The 24010-nt window shown below is 44.2% G+C and overlaps 1 protein-coding gene across 8 annotated transcripts in view; it reads left to right on the top strand.

Annotated features, from left to right (window-relative positions):
- Positions 1-24010, top strand: part of elavl4 (ELAV like neuron-specific RNA binding protein 4) — a gene marked incomplete at both ends in the record, with an annotated part of 86202 nt that overhangs the window by 48940 nt on the left and 13252 nt on the right. For all 8 annotated transcript variants that reach the window (XM_080000242.1, XM_080000241.1, XM_080000240.1 and 5 more), the window contains 2 exons: positions 6664-6767; positions 14212-14365. In XM_080000242.1, the coding sequence (XP_079856368.1) occupies positions 6664-6767; positions 14212-14365 (258 nt within the window). The remainder of the gene's footprint in view (positions 1-6663; positions 6768-14211; positions 14366-24010) is intronic.

Here is a 24010-nt window from a genome sequence, read left to right as displayed (position 1 = left end):
GATTAAAATATCTGAGGAAGGGCTCAATTCTGTTTCCTTCGCACGCACAAAACCTGCGGTTTGGGCAAAGCACACTTACATTAGTTTCATTTTCGTCCTATTTCTGCTAAAGTACATCAAGTGCACCCCCAAGTATATCATACATGAAATATGTATCCCAGCCTTAATCTACGAGGACACACAAACAGGGCTTTGGTTGCACGCTCCAGTCTGTCAGTCTAACCGGGGGAAATCAAATATTCACCATATAAACCTCAGATTACCCGCGTCTTTTTGTTGCTGCTAAAATATGCATTGAGAACAGGCTCACAAGCAAAGCTGAGGCTCTTTGTACTTCAGAATGCAAGTCTGGCTTTTTCTCACATTATTACAACAACCAACACCATTATTCATTCCTCCGCCTCATGATGACATCCGTTTGACCTTACAAAACACCTCAGAAACACAAATGCGATGATGTTCCGTGCGGTTGAAAACCCCACTACATTATTTTTACATCGCCGCCAAATTCATACAAGAGAGATCAGTCATGGTGTTCATATCTCAGATTTGGGCTTTATTTCCCTGAGCCTCAAATGGCTGAAGGCTGAAGATGCCGTGAACAGAGCTGACAGGAGGGGAGAGATGAAAAACGGATTTGACATCTCCAAAGCCAGGTATTAAGGAAGCTGCCAGGCTCAGAAGTGCACACACTAGCGGGCAGACACACATTAAAGTTTCAGAGTCCCAGGTCCCAAGAATGTCCTGTCTCTCTGCTCTCAATCCCCCACGGCTTGGATGTTCTGAGAAGCCAGGTCCCCCTCCTCCAATCATCCTCGTTGCAGCCTCTCATTCCACTCTGAGTGCCCTTTACCATACATAGAGGTTGTTAAGGTCCCTGCCGTTCTTCTCAGATTTGAAGGCCGGATGTGCCTGAGGGCTGGTTCCTCCCAAAGTCCTACCTCGGCGAGAGGTGGCCAGACGTTCCCCTCATCCCCAGCGTCGGGGCTGCAGGTCTGGGGGTGGACGGCTCAGATCCTGAGGGCTTGTTGACAAGCTGTGCTCTCAGCATAGCAAGGGGACGGGGAGTTGAGATGTCCGTGGAAGTCTGTAGTCAGGTGTAACATTGTGGGCCTCCCCAAAAAGACCTCCCCAAGAGGAGATCCATATGTCAGTATGTCTCCATCTGACCATCCTGCAGATGCCATGCCGCCATAGCCGGGGCTGCCCACATACTGCAGGCCCCAAGGCTCTAGGAGCCACCGTGAGGGGGTGGAGTGTGCATGTGTGTGTGTATGGGGGCATTTGTGTGTGTCTGTGTAATCTTGGTCTGTGTTGGTGGAAGCAAGGCCTTGGGAACTTGGAGTGGGAGCTTTCTGACTGTAATAGTGGCTGCTACCTTGGCAACCCCAGAGGGAAAGATGTGTTGAATGAGTGAGTGGGAGCAGGAGCTACTGTAGATGTATGTGAGTGCGGGGGACGTGGCTGTGTTTATGAATTTAGTTATTCAAACCTGCTCAATACACGCCACATGATATGCTGCTATTGCTAAAATCACATTGCTTTGAGGCAGCATAGCCTTTTGTTCCCCAAGTGTTGCTTTATCTTTCTGCAAACTCACTGCCTCTCCCTCTGTCTTTCAGAGCTCAAGCTGCTAAGTGTATTTTGACATGAAGTTGGTGACAGTGCACCATTTCAAATGTTTAGGTGCGCTGGCCCATCAAAAATAGCACTATATCTAGTCGCTGCTGCTGCAGCAACAAGGGATGAGACATCAGCGGAGGGAAGAGAACAGAGGCAGTGAGCGTGACACATTTATTTTGACAAATTGAGATGTTTTTTTTTCTTTTTTCTTTTCCTCTCTCTTCCTCAACGTCTTAAAAATGTCGCTAAATTTAAGACTGACCAAACTGATTTGCCTGTTTCTGGGGAGAGGGAGCTGGTCCTCTCAAGGTGTGTTAGCGTCATCTGCTCACCGCTCTGGTGATCCCTGTGCTGCTCTTCCCTCTCTCTCATCCCTTGCTCCCTGTCCTGTCCTCCTATGGCTGCCACATGACAGACAGCCCCTCTCCCACTCCCACTCCTGACAGGGTGTGGGGGGCTCTGGTAACCACAAGATTATGGTTTACTGAGCCTGACTTTAAGGGTCACTTCACACAATTAACAATCTGGAGTGATTTTCTATTGGATTGAGACAAGTTTTGAGGGACTTGTTTTCTTGAAAGTTACCTGCGGAGAATTATTTTTAACTTTTAACTTTTTATACTCTGAAGCAGTGGTTTTCAACATGGGGTGTGGGGTCCCCAGACAAATGATTAATAGTTAAACTTATCCATTATTTCAATGCAGTTGACACCATTAGAGAGTGTGGAAGAAAACAGTAAAGACTGTTTTGATCATAGTTTCACTGTTATATCTTTACAAGTATAGTAAAGAGTAAAGTAAAATATAGTAAAGTAGTATAGACACCTAATTATATCGAACAATAGTAATCTCAGATTGGGTCCCAGAGAAAAAATCTTGTCAAATGGCATCTGTGGCCTAATTTGTGTCAAATTGATATGATATGAAAAACTTTGAGAATCACTGAATTAAAGAACAAAATCTGTAAAAGTTCAACTATTATGATATAACTACTAGTTTAACCCTCTGTAGGTTTATCACCGTACAGTTCTCTCCATCATCCAAATGCACATGTTATATCCCTCTCAGGGAGTTCAAAGTACAAATTTGTGAATTTATTGAGAAGAAGAATTTCACTTGTGTTACATTCAAAAGCCTTCTTAGGCAAAGTACTTTCGGGAAGAGCTGACACTAGCCCAGCACACACAGTGATGTTGATGGTTCTGACTGCTTTGTGTCCCATTTCGTAGCTGCCGCTCCAGATCAAAGGCGTCTATAGTGTATTGTGCATCGCTTGATGATGGGGAAGAATTGAAAGATGCTTTCATGTCTACAATACAGGGCTCTTAGTCATATTCAACAAGAATGGAACAAAATAATGACAGGCAATATGCGACCCGAGCCTCTTTCCCAAGGGCACACTACTGTTAACATTAATGCAGTATTTCAACTTGAACCAGTGCGGTCTTCTGACTGGAGGGGTCTGTCTGCTGTGAAGGTCGGCAATAGAAGTGCATACTGTACAAATATTACATGTTTATGTAACTGTGCATCGAAATGTGGTGTGTGTGTGTGTGTGTGTGTGTGTGTGTGTGTGTGTGTGTGTGTGTGTGTGTGTGTGTGTGTGTGTGTGTGTGTGTGTGTGTGTGTGTGTGTGTGTGTGTGTGTGTGTGTGTGTGTGTTAAACAGGACACCATTCCACATTGCAGCCAGCAGGCAGGACTCCCAGTGAAAGTACACTCATTTTCTCATCTCGCACATTGGGCAACCTGCTGCTTCTCAGGAAACAAATAAAGGCTTAGTCATCTTGCCTCGCTAACACACCGGTGTGGTACCCTCTAGAAATAGCAGTGTTTTACCAGCGAGAAAAAAGGCCCACCACCCTCTAGCTCGCTATTCCAGATTGTGCAACAAAGGTTTATTAAAAGAAGTGGAGGCGCATTCAAATTATCCCCCACCTCCGAAGCAACTCATAATTCCCTGCGTCGCAGAGTTGCCCGAGAAATTGGACATATGCTGCTGATTTGGTGCAGTTCTAGGTATCAGGTGTGCTCGGCCTGTTAGATCGGCTCGGTGTCCTGCGTGTACAGATGACGTCACACATTATGGTTGGCTGTAAGGCGGAAAGTTTGATGCCGTGTGTTCACACCTCAGATTACCATTTAAATGAGCAAATTTTGATTGTGCGATTGTTTGAGTGGAGAAGAGATCTACATTTAATAAAATGTAAATTCTATGTAATAAATGTAAAAAAAAAAATTATATATATAAAATTAAGTAAAAATTATGTTTGATATGTTTAATGTAGACAGGATTTTTATTTAAACAAATACGCTGGTGCATGTGAGTGAGCGAGTGAGTGTGTGTGTGTGTGTGTGTGTGTGTGTGTGTGTGTGTGTGTGTGTGTGTGTGTGTGTGTGTGTGTCTGCATATGTGTGTGTGTCTGCATATGTGTGTGTGTCTGCATATGTGTGTGGTGCGTTGGCGTTGTGTCTTCCCTCCAGGATGCGGGCAACCAGGCAGTCTGCCGGTGGATTCCTGCTGGGATTGGTGGGTGGAATCTCCTGCTGGAGCTTCCTGGCGCTGCAGGCGGATGTCCCCCCCTCCACCCAGACACGCACGCACACACACACACACACACACACACACACACACACACACACACACACACACACACTCCCCTGGGGAATACTGACAGCCAGAGCACCGCAGCCCCCTCCACCCTGAGGGCTCAATGCTTTGCCAAAGTGGGTGTTAGGGTGCGATCGGAGACTGTGCAGAACTACAGCACTATAAGAGCCCTATACACATGTGCACACACACACACACACACACACACACACACACACACACACACACACACACACACACACTCAGGAGGCACTGGCATGAACACATCATTAACCAGACACAGCTGTTTAGTTTCACATCCATCATCATGTTGTGCTGAAGAGTATAGTGTTATAATTTAGAGGTGAATTCGTCAACAAGACTGTTTGCGAATGAATCCAATTTGATTTTACCAAATTAAGAATCGTTTCTATTTACGCATCATGTAAAAAACTGGAACATGTGAATGCCTATCTTTGTTGCGTCAGATAAAATTCAGTTTTATGTAAACTTTTACCGAGGATGGTAAAGAATTTATCATCATTTTATGCCCTGTTACCTTATTGCACGGTCATGTTACGGTTTAACACAAACAAGTTCAAGTTCAAGAGATTATTTAGAGCTACATTCCACTTTAGAATCTCCGTTCGACAGGTCCTTTACACCCGGTCGGCTGGCGGGCTCCCTGCGAGCGCCGATCCCCAGCCATCCCATTTGGACGGCCCTGCACGAGTGCCCCCCTCTAGCACCCTTCATTTGGGCTAACCTGCTGCTAGCCTCACTTGTCCAACTCCACACACCGCCTGCTGGAGTGGGTGGAGTGGGGCAAAGAAGGTGATGGAAAAGTGGAGCGTGAGAGCGGTATGGAGGGTGTGTGTGGTGCAGGAGTAGGATACTACAAGTAAGAGACCAATCTCCCCCCACCTCCCACCCCCCAATCATCAAATACCCCCCAGCCAGGAGAGGTGACTTTTCCCCAGAATGGACATTTGGTGAAAACCTAATAAAAAAAAATACCAGGTACTCTGCATTGTGCTGGAAGGCAGAGACCCCTTCATCAAACCTGATTCAAAAGACACAATACATTTTTTTATGTACAGTATTTATCAGCTGTCGTTTTTGTCTGAGTCGGTTCTATTTTCTAAGATGAGAAGAGAGCAAAGCACTGTTTTTAGGGAATACAATACATTATGACATGTAGTCGTCGGGTTCCGTTACAATTTATATTTGAACAAAAAAAAATTGATTTATATTTCCTCAAATCATCCAAGGCCTTTTGACCGCCCCTGTGACCCTCTTTGAGGGTCAAGAACCCCAGGTTGGGAATACCCTGATTCGCCGGCAACGTATTTGAGAAAACAAACAAAGGTTTTTAAATTGATTCCTGACCTTTAATGCCGTTACTTGTCCCTCTGCATTATGTCCCCTCCTCTCCCCTTTGAGAGTACAGTACATTGTCCGACAAGACAGCAAAATAAATCCTAAGAATGTGGGTTATATTTAGTTCAAACCAAACCCAAAGCTCCTTCCAGTGTCAGCCGAGAGTCAGAGATAGAAGAGAAGGAAGGAGAAGTGGAGGGGGAGGAGGAGGGTTAGTTATAAATAGCAGAAGTCTCTCCAGGATGGCAGGTTTTTAATTAACAATAGAGAGTGTCTGATAATCCACAGTTAATCCAGAGGAGGGAGAGAGGGGGAGATGGGGGGACGGAGGAGAGGAGGAGCGAGACAGAGAATCTTGGGCTGTTTGATGTTAGGACTACAAGTCCCTCCTGGCCCTGAGCCGCTCTGCGCTGTGATATCCATAGCCCAGATGTATTTATTTGGTGAAACAGCCATGCTCCATATTTTGTGATTCACTTTGTCTCTGACTAACCGCTGTCTGTTCCCATTAGCCTGAGACAGCGCGTGCCGCTCCTCTCGGACTTTCCGGGATTCTCTCTCTCTCTCTCGCTCTCTCTCTCTCTGTGTGCGGTTTGGGTCGGGAAAAAGTGAAAGGGGGATGTTTGTTGTGAAACTATCCCACTGAAGAGCCCTAATGGCTGGAGGCGTCCGCTTAGAGTCCTGTGCCTGTTGAAAGGCTGGAACTGTCGAGGAGACATCAGACGCGCCGCACTCAAAGGGAATCCGGGATTTGAGACAATTTCTGAGCTTAGAGGGAAACCGGGGGTCGGATGATTTCCCTGTTTTTTTTTCCCACCTCAATTCTTGGTTTTTGCTTTTGCAGAAGCTGCAAAGACAAACAAGCTATTTGTACATGGTGTTGTAGTGTTGTCTTCTGGGGTTTGGGCACAGTGTGAGTTTCATTGCCGTTTCCTAATTCAACATCGCACTTCAGTTCTCTATCCAAGAACAGAGAATGAGGAGGGAACGAAGGAAGTAGCGGCTAAATGTTTCTTTTCCTGATGTAAATGTGAATCATGCTGTTTGTTTTCTCTGTTGTTGGTGTTGCAGGACAGAGTCTGGGCTACGGCTTTGTCAACTACATCGACCCGAAGGATGCAGAGAAGGCCATCAACACGTTAAATGGACTCAGACTTCAGACCAAAACAATCAAGGTAACACACACGCCATGTGAGAGTGAACTGATGAAATGATAAAGGGCAAAGTCAAAAGGCCGTGCAAAAGAACAAAGTAGGGATGAAAAAATATATATACACTAATAATACAATACAATACAATGCAATGATACAATAATAAATAATAATAATCGAAAATCGAAAATAATCAAATGAATAATACATAAAATAATAATAATAATATTATAATTAATAATACATTTGATAAATAATAATACAATAAATAAAAATAATACATATATATACAGTACATATTGGTCATTCCCTTCCTATTCCCCCTTTTGCTTCCTCTTTTTTCTTCACCTTCCCCCCCCCCCTCTCTCTCTCCCCTCTCCTATGACCTCTCTGTCACTCTGGTAGCTTTTCCGCGGGGCAGTAATCTGTTGTTGACGTGGTAATCCCTGGATTTCATTTCACTGTCATCTGCACTGATCTGATCTAATCTAATCTAATCGAATAGGATGGGATTAGCCCCAAATTTATGAATGGGGGGTTGGTTTCCCCGCGGACGATCCCGCCCGTCCCTAGACAGCGGCACGACGGAAACAGCATAGTGTGTCAACAGCGTGTGACCCGGAACCCAGGCTTTGTTCTGGCTTCTGAGAGAGAGGGAGAGGGGGTGAAGCTTTCGCCTCTCTCTCTCTCTTTCTCTCTCTCTCTCCCTCTCTCTCTCCCTCTGTTTGTCTACCCTTTGCAGTATGTACTTGTAAAAACACCTGGGCGCTCAGTTCAGGGAGAGCAGAGTTCAGTGTGTGAATCTGGATCAAACACAGCAGCTGAGGACGTCCTTTTCATGGCACTTTAGCAAAAAAAAACTTCCCAAAATGCCGAGCCAACCCGAAAGGAACTCATCTGCTGAACCAATCATATCGCCTAGACTCTGGCAATGACAAGTACTTTTACTTTTAATACTTGAAGGACTTATATACTTTTATGGAATGAAAAATGTCATTGTGGTACTTTCACGTTTTACTTGAACAACTTTGTGTCAGGGTATTTGCCCTTTTGCTGAAAAGGTCTGATTAGTTCTGCTACTTTTAATTGGATCTCTTGAAAAAGATGTTCCATTAAAGACGTTCATTCTAACCCTAACTGCTAGAACCCACAATAACAATTTAATACAATTCCACCCGATAGTTCTCTTAAAGAGAGGAGGTCAGGTGTAGCGGCCGCTTTTCATTTGAAATTTTTTTTTTCAATTTCTTCATTCACTCGGGGGTGGTGGAGGCACGGTAGCGTGGTGCACGCTAAAGGGATAAAGTTTAAGGTGGTGTGTCGCACTGCGTGTGGACTTTATTAAGGCCGGAACTCACAGAGTTCACAGATTTCCATCCCTCCGTCCTCACCCCGGCATGACAGAAAGGGGTTGCCTCCAGTCCCCGGCGGTAAGGGACAGGCGTGGTAACAACACGAGACAAGTCCACGTCTCTTTGTCTGTCACTATCGCTCTCTCACTCGCACCTCAGCCTCTGTCTGCTCCCCCGCCCCACCTCCACCTCCACCACCACCCTTCCTTCCCTCCACGTTAATCTCCCTCCCTCCATCCCTCCCTCCTCCTTGACTTAACAGGCCCTCAAGGTAACACAAGGTAAATTAAAACCCCCTTAGCGGGTAATAATTCTGATATTACACTTTTCACCAATGGCAACACCTTTATATGACATCTCGCCCCACCTCTGTTGTCGGGAAGAACTGAAACGGAGCAGGAGACGGAGACAGAACCTACGCCGAATTTCATTTCACATGTTGTCAGGCGTTTTTTGGGGGGATTTTTGGGGAGGGTTGTTGGGGTTTTTTTGTTTGTTTTTTTTTCGTCTGGAGTGTCTAAGTCGCGAGTATGAGTCGGTTTCCTCCTCCATGACACCTCGCAAGTCTCTCAGAGACGGCTGTGATTCTTCCTCCACCCCCAAGCTGTGAGGAGAAGCAGTACGCCGGAGGTGAGAGGAGAGCACGCACTTACACACGCACACACACACACACACACACACACACACACACACACACACACACACACACACACACACACACACACAAACATATCTGCCCCTCACACACGAGTACAGTGTGAGTGTGTACCCATGTCAAATCACACATACACATGTATGAAGTGTGTGCAGTGTGTTCCTGCCAACGAGTTTTTAAAGCTACACACACACTCACGTGTTAAAACTTTACGACAAGTACTGTACACACACACACACACACACACACACACACACACACACACACACGTGGCTTTCACACATGCACATCATCATTCGCTTTCACACACACACTCTAACACACAATAGTGCTCACAGCTTGAGGAGGTGTTGATGGATTAGACATCTGCAGTTGGCTTAGAAGGCGTGAAAAGGGAGAGGAGAGGTGCACACGGAGGAGCAGTGGAAGTGAAAAAAAAAATACAAAAAATTGACTGACGGGCAGAATTTTAGCAGAGGAAAGGAAGAAGAGGAAGTAGAAGAAAATGAAAAGGGAGAGGGAACGGTTGAGTGGAGGGGGGAAGGGAAAGATTTGGAGCAGGAAAAAAAAATGAGACAGTAGAGCGACATTGGCCGGTGAAGCCAAAAGAGAGAGAGGGGGAAGAAGCGGAGAAGGATCCAAAGAGGGAAGAAGGGAGGGGAAGAAACAAGGAAAAAAGGGGACGCCGGTTGCTGGCGATCCCAATTTCCCTGCCGTCAGAGTTTAGCAGGATTTCCATGCTGTTGCTCAGGGGTGTGTGTGTGTGTGTGTGTGTATGTGTATGTGTGTGTGTGTGTGTGTGTGTGTGTGTGTGTGTGTGTGTGTGTGTGCGTGTGTGTGTGTGTGTGTGTGTGTGTGTGTGTGTGTGTGTGTGTGTGCGTGTGCGGCTGCCATATTTGTCTGAGTTTTAGCGTGTTGGATGGCTTATGTCTCCACATGTCAGAGGTAATGAAAGCAGCACCAGGGAAAGCTGCTCCCGTCAGCAGCGCCGGTAATGGGATTTACGTAACTTCAGGGGAGCAGAATCAGGTCTTTGCATGTAGACGCCGGAGACAATGTTGTGGCGACTGACAAGAGGAAAGTTCGCCAGTTCGGGAGCTGCAGCAGGACGCTCTTGAGCGCCACAGACAAGGCAGAGTGTATTCACCGATATCACACTGCGGCTCTGTGGAACACTCCATTCTGATTGGTCAACGGCGGCAATCAGCTGTCAGTTATTTCTGAACAACGACGAATAATGAATAATAAGTGAATAATGACACAAACACTTCTCCACCTGGCTTTACATTCCTAGTTTCAGTCCGTCTACATGCTAATGCTAACGCTAGCTCGTGGCGACATCTTGTGACGACAGAAATTAAGATGGGATACCTTACATTACACTTATGTACGTTAATGACAGTGAGTAGATTAGTCTTATGCAGGTTGTTTTTTTTGCAGTGATACATTGCTGTGGGCTATTTTTCGCAAATGAAGCATAAAACTAGGCATAGTAGTTATAAAATCCTTTCAAATTACCCTCTGGGGGGGTTATTTTGCAATAATGACCAGCACGTTATCCCTTTCATACATCAGGGAGAAGACTTGTGAGTGACAGAGCAAAGGTGTGTGCAAATGTATATTCTTAGACACGTTTGATTATTTTACGTTACATTTGAGCTGTATGTAATACCGTGCTGTATGTATGTATGTGAACATGTCCAGCCTTGCAAAAGAGATTCTGACTTCAACGGCTTTTAACAAACGGTACATTTAATCAAACGAAATATTCAGGAAAAAATAATGTAGTATGTTTTATAGACATTCTTAAAGGCTACAGTGGCACAGGAGTTGCTCCAAATCCTAATCTTTTCAATATTCTGGACAAGGACAGGTTTTCCGCAATGAAAAGTGTGTTATTTTTGTTAACAGAAATCCGGCGTTCAGGGTTAGCGAGCGGAGAAAGGCTTAAAGGCTTTGTCTGCCTTTAACGTCTTAATTTAAATGTTCTTTATTAAAGGTGAGGCCCTTTAGATAGAGGGCAGCTAAGGGGTAGCATATTACCTGTGTAATCCATTTCCATTAGGTTTTACTTCAAAACTCACATTATCGAACTTGAACCCAATTCTACCAGTTGCTCAAAATTGCAAAAATATTATTATAATTTTTTTTATTATTATCATTAGGGCCCACAGAACCTATAACATTGGTTTAAGTGTTTTAAATTTCATCCAAATCGATCGACATACAGTGCAGAAATTTGTGAAAAACTGAACAACTTTGACCCCAAAATATTCAGCTGGTCGTGCTTAACTGACACGTCACTGTTTGTAAACGGAGGAGGAACAAGATAAGATTTACAGTACGCTGCTTTATCACGTTATCATATTATTTACTATAAATGTACAGATTTGGATTGAGAATGTTCAGTTGGTGTCCAGGGTGCGGCGTGGACCAAGTCATTCTGAATTTGTTCGACTTTACCAAATATCGATTTACGTGTGTATTTATATAGCTTCTTACCTGATAGATGTCAGTAGATCTGTTGGATTGATATTTTATCTCCGTGGTCCCAATTATTTTTCTGGTTTAATGAAAAATACAAAAAGTAGTCCACACAAACTTGTACAATCCACTGGAATGTAGGACTGAGTGATGCGTTCAAGATCCAGCAAGGCGTCAGAAAAATTCAAGCCGTGAAATGGTAATTACGCACAGAAATACCACAAAGTTTTTGGTATTTCATGGAAGGGCTGGGCGATAAAACAATCCCGATAATTTACACAATGATATCTTCCACGATAACGATGATACATTTCTGAGATTTATTTTCAATACAGTTCGATACAGAGTCCATTTTCCTCTACCTACAACATGAACAGCCAATCGTACAGTATGAACGCTGGTGTTTTCTCCGCTGTCTGGTCGGCAGCGGGGATGAGGCCCCCCCGGGGCTGATGCGCAGGTTTTCCTCAAACAACGACTTAGACTTGAGAACACATTCCTCCCAACGCGAGCTTGGCGTGGCTCCCGCAATAGGAGAGCAATAAAAGAATGAATCAGCGATTTTCAGTGACGTCTGGTCTGAAAGAGTCCCTCGGTCCGCTCCAAACGTCCCTGCATGTAATCACAGTGTATATAATCACAATTACATACAACAATGTAAGTTATAACAATGACAAAGCCTGGTTTAAAGTAAAAATAAACTGTTGTTTTAAAGAAATGTCATGTATAAACAGTTTCCTATAGCTAAACTTAGCAGATTTAAATTAAAAGACAGAAAGTGTTTAGTATTGACAAGTTCTTCCATAATAATTCTAATGCCAAATGAATGTTAAAGTTCCATAAATGTTGTCTGCATTACAATATAGACAAGTATATAGACAATCTATTAAACTAAATTTTATAATTGTAGATTGTGAACAGAAACATACAATAAAATACAAACTTAAACTAAAATGTACATTTTATATTTATAAAATAATATGTATTTATTATTATGGTTATGTATTGTTATTGTTACAACGTTTGTTTTTGTTATTGTTTCAGATTCTGAAAAATAGCCAAAAGTTGGCATGGACGTATTTTAGAATACATAACAAGTGGTATAAGGATGTAGAATTGAACAAGAATGGAATAATCCTCTTTGCAAAACTGAGGAAGATCCATAAACCACAAACAGCTGTAATGAATCTATGTGCAATGATGATATTGAAAATGCAGATTGAAGTTCATAAGATGAATATACAGATGAAACATTAACTGATAAACAACAACATGGAATGTTTATGGACACATGTTTCCAACCAGTTGATATTGTACAGGAAGGGCAGCACTTTGATGACATGTTGTGTGTAAAAGCAGCAGAAGGGAACAACCTGCACCATTATTGGGAAATGAAACCAATGAAGCAAAATGTTTCCCAGTTCGTCTCCTAAACAATAGGACGTTTCATATGTGTTGTCTTCCAAGTTTGATTCACACCGATCTACATTTGTATCAGGAAATATTGATACAACTTTACAAGCTCACCGAAAATTGAAGAACATTGGCGTTACATTGAATAAACAGTCACTTTCTAACATCATCAATAAATGTTATGTAAAACGGTTCATCTCTGAGTGGTTGTAAAAATCGAAAAATTGTAACTCCTTCTACATTGCACAGAATCCAGAGAACTGTAATAGTTATTTTACACAACTAAACTGAGCCTGTGTATTGCTGCCTGCAGCTATATATATTATTATTACTATTATTGTTTATTGATGTTAATATTATGATATTATTGTTATATTACTATTGATATTATAATATTATTATGAAATCCAAATCAATTTTGGACATCTCTTTGATCAGGTTACCACTGCATAAAATTATTTGAAAAAAAATAAATAAATGAACAAATCCTCGGTGTAAAGCTCCTAATGTCTTGGCTCCCTGTGCGGCGCCTTGAGTGTTAACCACATGAGGATTCCACCACGGAGCTCAGCATCTCCCTGCCGTCCCAGTCGGTGACCTGGGTGTTATCTACCCAACGTCTGAACCAACTAAACACTCTCCTGGTGACACTAATCCCCAAGCTTACAAGACCCATTAAAATGATATCCTGTGTCCCTCTGTGTCTTTTTAGATGCCAAACCCTACCCTGCCCTGCAGAACACACATTCACACAAACATACCGATACATAGGCACACACACACACATGCATACGTTGGACTGGTCCACAACATATAGATACTTGACACTGTGACATTTTCCACGTACGTCAGCAGCAGGACCTTGCTATCTGACCTAAAGGAATGTGTTACAATAAGATTTCATAGAATCGAGTTACTTCATTTAGTTCTGCTCAGTACCAAATATATAGTACTTACATGTATACTTACCTGCAATACTTGACTGGATAAAAGAGAGATGATTAATAAAAAACTCCATCTCAAAATCTGAATCACAATCTGTTTATTGAAATTATTGGACATTTTCGTAGACAAGGAATTTGTCTCTGTAATAGTTGGTGCATTGTAGTGTAAACAGAAGAGTAGCGTAAAAAAAGAATGCTTAACAGCCTAAAACAAAACAATATCAAAAGTACAATATAAATTTATTTATACACCAGCTGGGGATACAGTACAATAAAAGGCTATGACAGGGGCTAAACGGGAGTAAGGATGGAAGTACTGACTGGGTATAAATATGAATATAGTTTCTGTAACACCGTGAATTATGATAATATACAAACAATAGTATTGACATGGCTATCAACGGATGAGTTTGTCTTAACTTATTGCAGAATGTTTCATCAAGTTTAAGCTACATTTGGTCATTGGATTGGTAGGTACTGTCATTTACTCATCCTTATGTGGGGTGACTCATAAATGAGTATTATTCAATGGGGTTTTGACCTATTCCCACAAGCCTACAGTTTTGTGGACTCCAACCTTTTTGTTGACTTCATCCCTTTTGTTGACGCCGTCCCCCCAGGTGTCGTACGCACGACCAAGCTCCGCCTCCATCCGCGATGCCAACCTGTACGTGAGCGGCCTGCCCAAGACCATGACCCAGAAGGAGCTGGAGCAGCTCTTCTCCCAGTACGGACGCATCATCACCTCCCGCATCCTTGTCGACCAGGTCACAGGTATCCATGGGGCAGCGCCTCCTCTCTCCTTACACATGCACACCCACATACACACACAAACACAAACACATACACTGACATGCACCTCCAGACAGTGGTGCTATTTATTTGTTGTGTTATTTTTGTAAAAACAAAGGGACTGGATCCATCAAACTGCTCATCAATAATTCATTAGGTCCATATCCTTGTAAATTACTTTCATACCAAATATACAATATTTCTGTAAATTGTAATTGGGATAAGCATAAGCACTCATCTGAAAAAAAAAAAGGTACAGTTGCACCACATTGACATTTCTACAATTAAAAGCCCTGACTACTTCTTCTTCCACTGCTGCCTACACACACAAAACACACACACAAACACACACACACATACACACACACACACACACACACACACACACACACACACACACACATACACACACACACACACACACACACACACACACACACACACACACACACACACACACACACACACACACAGGTACAATCATCCTGACACACAGTAGTGAAAACAAACCAAAACACAACCACTCACGTGTCAGCTTCCACGCTGTTTTTATGACATCCTGAAAATTGTAAACATGTACTGATGGATTGTTTACACATTGTGGAAAAGCACAGTGAGCGGAATAATTCTGCTGTGTCTCTGTGTGCCGTGTCTTTTCATGCCAGTGTAGGTGTGCTTTCGAATGTGCAGCTCAATTGTATGTGTGCACGTACAGTATTATGTGAGTATTGTGTGAGTGAGTGTGGTTGTTTGTATCATAATGGGCGCTTTCATGCATGTTTAGATAATTGCTGGTGTGTGTGTGTGTGTGTGTGTGTGTGTGTGTGTGTGTGTGTGTGTGTGTGTGTGTGTGTGTGTGTGTGTGTGTGTGTGCGTCCGTGCGTGCGTCCGTGCGTGCGTGCGTGCGTGCGTGTACATGGGGTTGCATTGTTGCGTATTTGCCTGTGAACACATGTTTGTTGCCGCATTTGCAAGCGTGTTTGGGTACGCGTGTCTGTATAGGCGAGAGTGATTGCGTGATGAATGAGCTTAGCGTGTAAAGCATGTGCTCGATTACACATTCTATCACATGCAAAGCACATGAATGAACCACAGCGACAGATCCCCGTCAGCGGGATCAGTTTCAGGCGCCAAGCGGGAGCCCACAGGCTGCGACCGGCTCTAGTGCCGCGTGCAGAGGGTACTGATGAGGCAGCGCACTGCAACACACACTTGCTGGAATAAATCACTGATGGCAGTGCAGAGAGGAGGAGAGGATGGGAAGAGAGCAGGGGGGAGAGGAGGAAAGGATGAGAGGGGGGCAAAAGGAAAAAAGAGAAGAGGAGAGGGAGGGAGGAACATAGGAGAGGAAAGGAAGGGATAAGAGGGGGCAGAAGGAAAAAGAGAGCAAACGAGGAACAATACAAAGAATGAGAGGGGGCAGAAGGAAAAAGAGGAGAGGAAAACAGGAGCGGAGAGGAGATGTAAGAGAACAAGAGGAAGGGAGAGGGGAGGAAAGGATGAGAGGTATGGAGTGCAAAAGATGGGGGGTGAGAGGGTAAACAGAGGAGAGGAAAGAGGAGAAGAAAAAGAAGGAACATAGGAGAGGAAAGGATGAGATGTACAGGAGGAAAAAGGGGGAGAGGACAGAAGATGAGGAGGGGAGATGGAAGAGGAGAAGAGGAAGGGAGAGGGGGGAAGGGAAAGAATGAGGTGGAGCAGGAAAACGGAGGAGAAGAAAAGACGAACAGAGATGAAAGGAACCAAGGGGGGCAGGAGAAAAATTAAGGAGAGGAAAGTTGAGAGGAGGAGGGGTGATGAGAAGAGAGGTAGGAGGAGAAGAGAAAGGGAGAGGGGAGGAGTGGGGCAGAGGAGAGAGGTGAAGTGAGAAGAGGAAGGAGCTAAACCAGGACAGAGCGAAACGGAGGAGGGGAGGAGAGGGGACCAGTGTATGGGGTGTCATGGGGTGAAAGAAGGATGTTCTAAAATGCGAATGGAGAAAAAGAAAAGAAACAGCGGATGAATAAAGGAGGAGAAGTCAGGTGGCAAAGGAGACGGAAAACAAAGGAGCAGAGAGGGCAAGAAGGAGAGAAAATGAAAACACAGGAAGTGAGGGGAAAAGAGGGCTGGAGAAGGAGGGGGAGGCGGAGGAAATGAAAGGAAATTACAAAAAGGGAGGGGATGGAGAGAACGAGAGAAAGAGAGAGAAGATAAATGCGGGTTACTGTGAACACCGCAGATCCTCGTGAAGCGTGGTGGCCACATCTGTCTCTTTATCTGCTAACTGAGAGCCCTGTCGCCCCACTGGGCGGCCGCTGCTCCCACGGGGCTCTTTCTTTCCTCTTCTTCTTCTTTGCTCCCTTCTCCTCCTTTCACACGGCAGCAGCATCACTTCCTCGCCGAGAAACCAAACAAACAGAAAGGGAAAAAAAAAAAGCCTCAGAAAACACACACTGTTCACACCGTCATCATCATCATCATCATCCTCGTCTCTTATTTTAAACCTCCGCGCTTCAGGCCGCAAGCCATAAATAACCCAGCCCTCGACACAGGCCTTGATGGCCACGGGATGACGAGGTGGGCTCATCCGACCAGAGCCGGCTCTAAAAAGACGCTTAATTATTCATGGCGGAGCCGCTCCTGCCTTCTTTGCACACCATGGGTTTTAAAAACGCTGCGTTCTCACGAGTGTGTCCACACGAAGCTAAGTGCTCGTCTGCTCCGGGCTCCGGCAGCAGCGGAGGCTTCTATGATTTTGCTCTTCTTCAATCCTCCCTGTTTTCCAAACTTTTGGGGAGAGAGAAACTTGGGGGGGGGGTTAAAGAGGGGATTCAGGAGTGGTCGAAACAGAAAATAGCCAGAAAGACAGAAAGAAGAATGACGATTCAAATAAATCTAAATTGTGACAGAAGGACAGAGGAGTTTAAGATAAAAGTTGAAAATTTGTGAGTATTAAAGTGAGCTTGATAAAATAACAAAATCTGCGAGAGAAAAGAGAGTGTGAAGTTTGCCCTTTCGCTGTAGCTGGTTCCAGCACCGTGCTGCATAATAATTAAAAGCCTTGGGAGACGGCACAGGGTTCAATACAGAAGGATTTTTAGAAATAGAGAAATAGCCTGGGAGTAAGCCAGGAATGGCTTCATATTCACCACAGGGCTTCTCACAACAGCTTCATCATATAGCATAAATTTACTAAATAAAAATAAATATACTGTTTCTCATGAAGGTAAGACATCTCAACATTTTGAAAACAAGTTCACCCTGAATAGTTCATGAAGTAAAAACACATCTACTAATTATGGTGTTTTTGGCCATAGCTAACATTTTGGATTATTTAGATGTTAAACTATTTATATCTCTGTTGTTTTTGACTCTGGGTGAAATCACCATGCTGCATGCAAGTTATTTGGTTTACCTTATGAAAGTTTTTGTTTTTTTCTTGAAGAATCTGGAAACTGCAGCACACACCTGAATGTGCTTATGCACTCATACACACACACACACACACACACACGCGCACACACAGGAGAGGGTCCTGCAAGGTCTCCCTGGAGGCTTATGGATCAGCAGGAGAAGTGTTAATGACTAATTAGATGTTAGAGTTGCTGGTGATTAAGAAACACAGCGGATTTTAGGAGGACCCTGAGAGCAGTAGGCTGGCATCATCCACTCATCCTCCTCTCTTTTCATTTTTCTATCCCGCTTAAAGCCACACAGAGACACATACTGTAGACACGCACACACACATGCCATAAAGAGAAAACTGCCTGCAAATTAAATTTCTCCTGTGAATGCCAAAAATTTTAAGTACAGAGAGACAGAAGAGGACAGGAGGAAGGAAGGAAGAAAGAGAAAGAAAGAGAGAGAGCGATCATAAGGGTCTCTGGAAATAGAGGAAGTGAAGAGGCTCCGGGTGTGTGGAGACACAGATAGTGTGACACATCAAGATCATCAGAGCACAGAAAATGTCGTTGAAATAACAAATGTTCTTCGGGGTCGGTGGGCAGATGGTCGGATGATCCTCACCCTTGGTTCTACTAAAATAGGAACACAGCGTCCGTCTCTGAAAACGACCCCCTCATCAGACGGATGCACTCTGCAGTCACTCTGCAGCTCACCGAGACAAGATTTAACTTTCCGGCATCGCGGTTAGCGTCACTCAAAGGCAGCCAAAATAAAATCCGTTAAAGCTGGCAAATTGCCCCAGAGAGTCAGAGAGCGGGTGCATCGACTTGACAAGGATATCTCTCTATCTCTTCCTCTCTTCCGCTCTCCCTCCTGCCCCCTTTCATTCTTTCTTTCTCCCTCGCCCTCCCTATTGATTCTTTCTGAATGGGTAAGCATATTTTGCCTCTTTATCTGTGCAAATAGCGCCTATCTGCATTTCTCTTTCCCCGCCTGTCGGTCTAACCTTCAGGGAAGGCAGCCCAGTCGTGATGCTCGGCGCTGACAGCCGGTTTAGGCTGCCGTCGATGTGAATCAGATATAATATAAGAGGCAGAGCCATAGATCAATGCCTGCTTCTATTTCTGCTCAGCGATCAATATTCACCTGATCAATGATTACAAATATAGTAGATCCACTGATGTGGCCTTTTCAAGCCTTTCTCCCATGTGTGACAGGCTTTTCATTGGACGTATCTGAAGCCTGACTGCAAAAGGCAGCCGTGGATGGGGATCGAACACATGTATATGGACAGAATCGATGGACAGAAAGTGCTCTACACACAGACATGCACACCTGTGGGGCCAAAAATAAGGACCCGAGGCCTATTGGAACCAGGAAATTCTTCCTAAAATCCAATCCAATTGGATCTAACCATTAAATGAAAAAAAAAAACTCAGTCTTGTTTGAAGCCTAGTAATGCTCCACAGCGACCTTTTCATACCTTCCTTTCGGAAACCACTTGGGTATTATACATAACGAAACAAAGATCAGACCCAAACCCAATTAGCCTAAGTAAAATTTGGGCAGCCCATGTGAAGACCTCTAGCACACACTCGCTGAGGATGTCACAAGAACTGCGATTTAACAAAAAGTCCAAGTCAAAATTATGAAAAATACGGCTGCTAGTCTTTCTACAGTACCATTACTACCACTGCTGGCTGACTGGACCACTAGCAGTCATGTCCAGGAGATCTACAGCACTAAACAACACAGAAAAATCCTAATATATTCAACACGACTGCAGCCAGTGCTGCTGCAGCAACAACTCTGCCAAATGTAATATAGGAAGAGCAGCAACAGTCTGTATGTGGTCATAAGTATTTTGCCTTGGAGGCAGATGATCATAGACGCTCAGAAAGCAGCCTGCAAACAATGTAATGGGGAGTTTCAAACAGAAGGAGAAACACATTGAAAGTGGCAGTGCGAATGAAAGAGAAATGCTGCAATGTTGTTCAGAGTTAAAGGTGCCAGTGGGTTTCAGTTCATGAATGTTTCATTACATTTAGAAATAGGATTATAATTTACAATCAAAATGTTCTTTGTCAGAGATTAAGCTTGATTATACTAAATACCAACAACATTTTTCTTTAACAAAGTTATTCAGCCATGGAAGAATATACACTACTCACAAAAAGTCAGGGATATTCAGCTTTCGGGTGAAATTTCAGGATGAACCTAAAATGCACTATAACCTTTACAGGTGAACTTAATTTGGCCTTCTCTAAACTTTTGAATGCACATGTCCAACTGTTCAATGTTTCAGTACTTTTTGCACAACTTGCTGTTCTCTAACAAGCTGAACCGCAAAATTCACAACAGGTGTTTGATCCATGAATCGACCAATACATTTCCTGGTTCAATTAGAGTTGGTATTTAAACAGTCCTTTTCATCATGCTGTTCACATTTTGACATCATGAGACCAAGACGACACCTAACAATTGATCAACAGTACCTCGCCATTGTGAGGCTTCAAACAGGATGTTCTCAGAGGGAAGTGGCCACTGAGCTTAGAGTGTCACAGAGTGTCATCAGCAGGTTGCAACAGAGACACAGAGAGACTGGAAGAGTCACAGAAAGGCATAGAAGTGGACGTCCTTTGGCCACATCCCACACTGATGACCGCTTCATTGTGACAGTGCCCTGCGCAACTGGATGATGAATGCTACTAAACTCCAGGCACATTTAAGGGAGGTGAGAGGCACCCAAGTGTCACATCAGACCATTCGAAACCGTTGACATCAGCGTGGTCTGCGTGCTATACAACCTGCAAGGGTACCTGGCCACACCACCAGGCTCAGGTATCATCGTCTTGCATGGGCCAGGGAGCATTTACGCTGGACGAGGGACCAGTGGCCTCAGTGCTGTTCTCTGATGAAAGTTGATTCACGTTGAGCAGAAATGATGGCCGCCAACAATGTTGGAGACGTCAAGGAGAGCGCTATGCATCAGCCACTGTTGTCACCAGACGGCTTTGGTGGTGGTGGTGTTACAGTGTGGGCAGGTGTGTCTAGTCAATACAGAACTGCCCTACACTTTGTGAATGGTACAGTGACAAGCCCAAACTACCTGAATAACATCATTAATCCAGTCATTGTGCCCCTGCATGAACAACACAGGCCTCATTTCATCTTCATGGACGACAATGCTCCAGCTCATCAAGGTCGCATCATGAGGGAACGGCTGCTGGAGACTGGGGTACCTCAAATGGAGTGGCCTGCACTTTCTCCAGATCTGAATCCCATAGAAAACCTATGGGATCAGCTGCATCGCCGTGTAGAGGCTCGTAACTCTGTACCCCAGAACCTCAATGACCTGAGGGCCGCCCTTCAAGAAGAGTGGGGTTCCATCCCTCAGCAGACAATAAGTCGACTTGTGAACAGCATGAGACGTCGTTGTCAAGCTGTAATTGATGCTCAAGGGAACATGACAAGTTATTGAGACAGTGACATTTTTTGTTGTGGTAAACCCACCACTGTTGTTGGCTTTTGTTTCAATAAATTGTTTGAGATGACGAAATCATCATTGGATGCTTCTACTTAAATGCCACACTTTCATGATATAATATCACTGTAGCGTGAACTTTTTACATTTTCCATAAATGTCACCTGAAAGCCAAATATCCCTAACTTTTTGTGAGTAGTGTATGTATTACTCTGCCCTTTTTAATGCTACAGTAGCTGTAGTAGCCGTTTCATAATGGAGAATGAGTATTGTGGAGTTTCACTGGTGTTGGTATTGATTATTGAATTCTGGTTCTGTGTCATCCCAGACAGATTTGGTGTCTTCCTTTCAGACAATGGGCCAATCCTAAAACAAACTCATATAACCTCTATAATATCATTGTTAAATATAAATGGAGGGGTAAAATGATTAGTAGTATTTTTGTATGATTACTTAACCATCAGAGCAAATTCAAACCTGCCGGAGAGAGAAAGAGAATAGAGAAGCGAAATCCATCAAATTGGAGGCGTGGGTCGTGTGATCGTCTTTTTGGCCGGATTTATTTTGGGGATTTTTCGTCTACACCTGAAAACCCAATAGGGCTAGAGTTTAAGACTATTTCTCAGAAGTCCCATGTGTGTGCACCATGTGTTTCCCCACAGGATATATCCTCCATTACAGTTTGGATCGTCTCCCCGGTCTTGACTTGAATAATGGATGTTCCAATTCCGACCACCACTGAACCCCCGTCCTCGTCCTGTTGGTGCCGTCTGAAGCCCCCGTCTTCCCTGTAACTGCGAGCCTTGACTCCTTCACTCCATCCCTCTCTTCTGTTCTCGTCTCTGGAAAATCTTTAGAGCGCACATTGTTAGTGGAGCCACGTTCGCACCGAGACGCATGCGGACACACATGCGGATACACACCAATACACAGCGGTGAAAAAAGAAGGAAAGCCGCGGTACGAGACAGATGGTTGAAGCTTGGCATTGACAGAGGCTAAAACACGGGGCACCGCCACTCTTCAAAGCCTCCTCTCTTCCTTTCTCCTCTCGTTGCCTTTTCATTCACCATCTGTAGTCAGGCGTATGAGCATAACTTAAAACAAGAACGTTGCTTTTTCCTGCCTCTGATTGGAAAGCAGGCGGGAGAGGCTTTGTGAAAACTATTAGAAAACTATTAAAACAGCACAATGCTGGCACAATGCACCCTAGGAAAAAGCAGTGTCTGTGTGTGTCCGGGTGTGTCTGAGACAGTCTGTTTGTCTGTTTGTGTGTGTCTGTGTGTGGCTGTGTGTGTCCGTGTCTGTCTGTGTGTGTCCGTCTGTGTGTGTGTCTGTGTATCTACGTGTCTGTCTGTGTGTGTGTGTGTGTGTGTGTGTGTGTGTGTGTGTGTGTGTGTGTGTGTGTGTGTGTGTGTGTGTGTGTGTGTGTGTGTGTGTGTGTGTGTGTGTGTGTGTGTGTGTGCACTCTCCTGTTTCATCAGCCAGCTCAGGTCCATCCCCCTTCTCTCTCTCCATCTCGCTCTCTTCTCCTCCCTCTCTTCCAGTCAGTGTTTGGGGAAATAAGAGGAGCAGGTTTGGGAGAAAAGGAGAACAAAAAGAGTACAGCACTCGTTTCCTTTCATCATCTTTTCCCTTCACCCTCACCTCCTTCCATCCTCCATTCCTACCTCCTATTCTCCTTTATCTCTTCCTCCTTTCCATCTCTCCTTCCTTTTATTCTCGTTCTCTCCACCACCACCCCCACCTCCACATTCTCTCTAAGTCCGGGTAACTCTGTCCTCTCCGCCTCCATATCCTCTCTTTCTCTCTCTCTCTCTCTCTCTCTTTCTCTCTCTCTCTCTCTCTCTCTCTTTCTCTGTCTCGCTCTCTTTCTCTCTCTCTCTCTCTACCCGTTTCCCTCTCTTTGGGCTGTGCTCGTGTGTTATTAGCAAAGCAGCCGATGTGCCTGTTGGTGTGTGCTGCAAAGAGATAAGCGCAGGTAGAGAGAGTTACATAAAAGCCTCGGCTGATTACTGTGGAGGAGAGGGAGTGATGAAGAGTGAGGAGAGGAGGAGAAGAGAGAAGCGGAGATAGAGGGAAGAAGGAGAGAGAGAGTGGTACCTTAGTTAGTACATTGTGCTCTAGTATTGCAGGTAAGGCTGGCTGGCTGGTGATAAGTAGGCAGGGCCTCTGGAGCCACTTAAAAGGACAATCACTGGGTTGGGTTCAACTGGCAGCTTGCCTCTGCAGATTGCGGCTTTGTTTTTGTTACGATGTTTTCAAAAAAATGGGGGGGAAACAATCTTCCGGTTTACTGTGTTAATACAGCGAAGCAACGCGAAGCAAATAAGGAGCTGAATATTCAACGCTCATACGGTAATGTAGGTAATTGTTTTCAGGGAGCAAGTTTCTCACTGGAAAGTCATTTTCTTATATTTTCTCTTGTATAATTATTTAAATAATCACAACAGCAACAACTAGATCTTTCCATTAGACTTTATAAGACACATTAAACATCGATACAGTCTTATTGTCTTATTTTAAACCTCCTCGCGCGCACACACGCAACAATAGAGTGAAGGTGCATGAGGGAACAATCACACATGCGTGTACACACACACACACACACATACACACAGACACCAAGAGACCCAGTGTTTACATGGAAGGAATTACAGGCCACAAGGTCAACTGACTCTTCACTTCCCTCACCTACTTATGACGCTAACACACAAGCTCAAGGACGAAAGGAACGAATGCATGATTACACTGACGTGCA

This window comes from Zeus faber (assembly GCF_960531495.2).
Source record: "Zeus faber genome assembly, chromosome: 1".
Lineage (NCBI taxonomy): Eukaryota > Metazoa > Chordata > Actinopteri > Zeiformes > Zeidae > Zeus > Zeus faber.
Note: the sequence above shows the minus strand (reverse complement) of the source record. Positions and strands in the feature narration are given on the sequence as shown.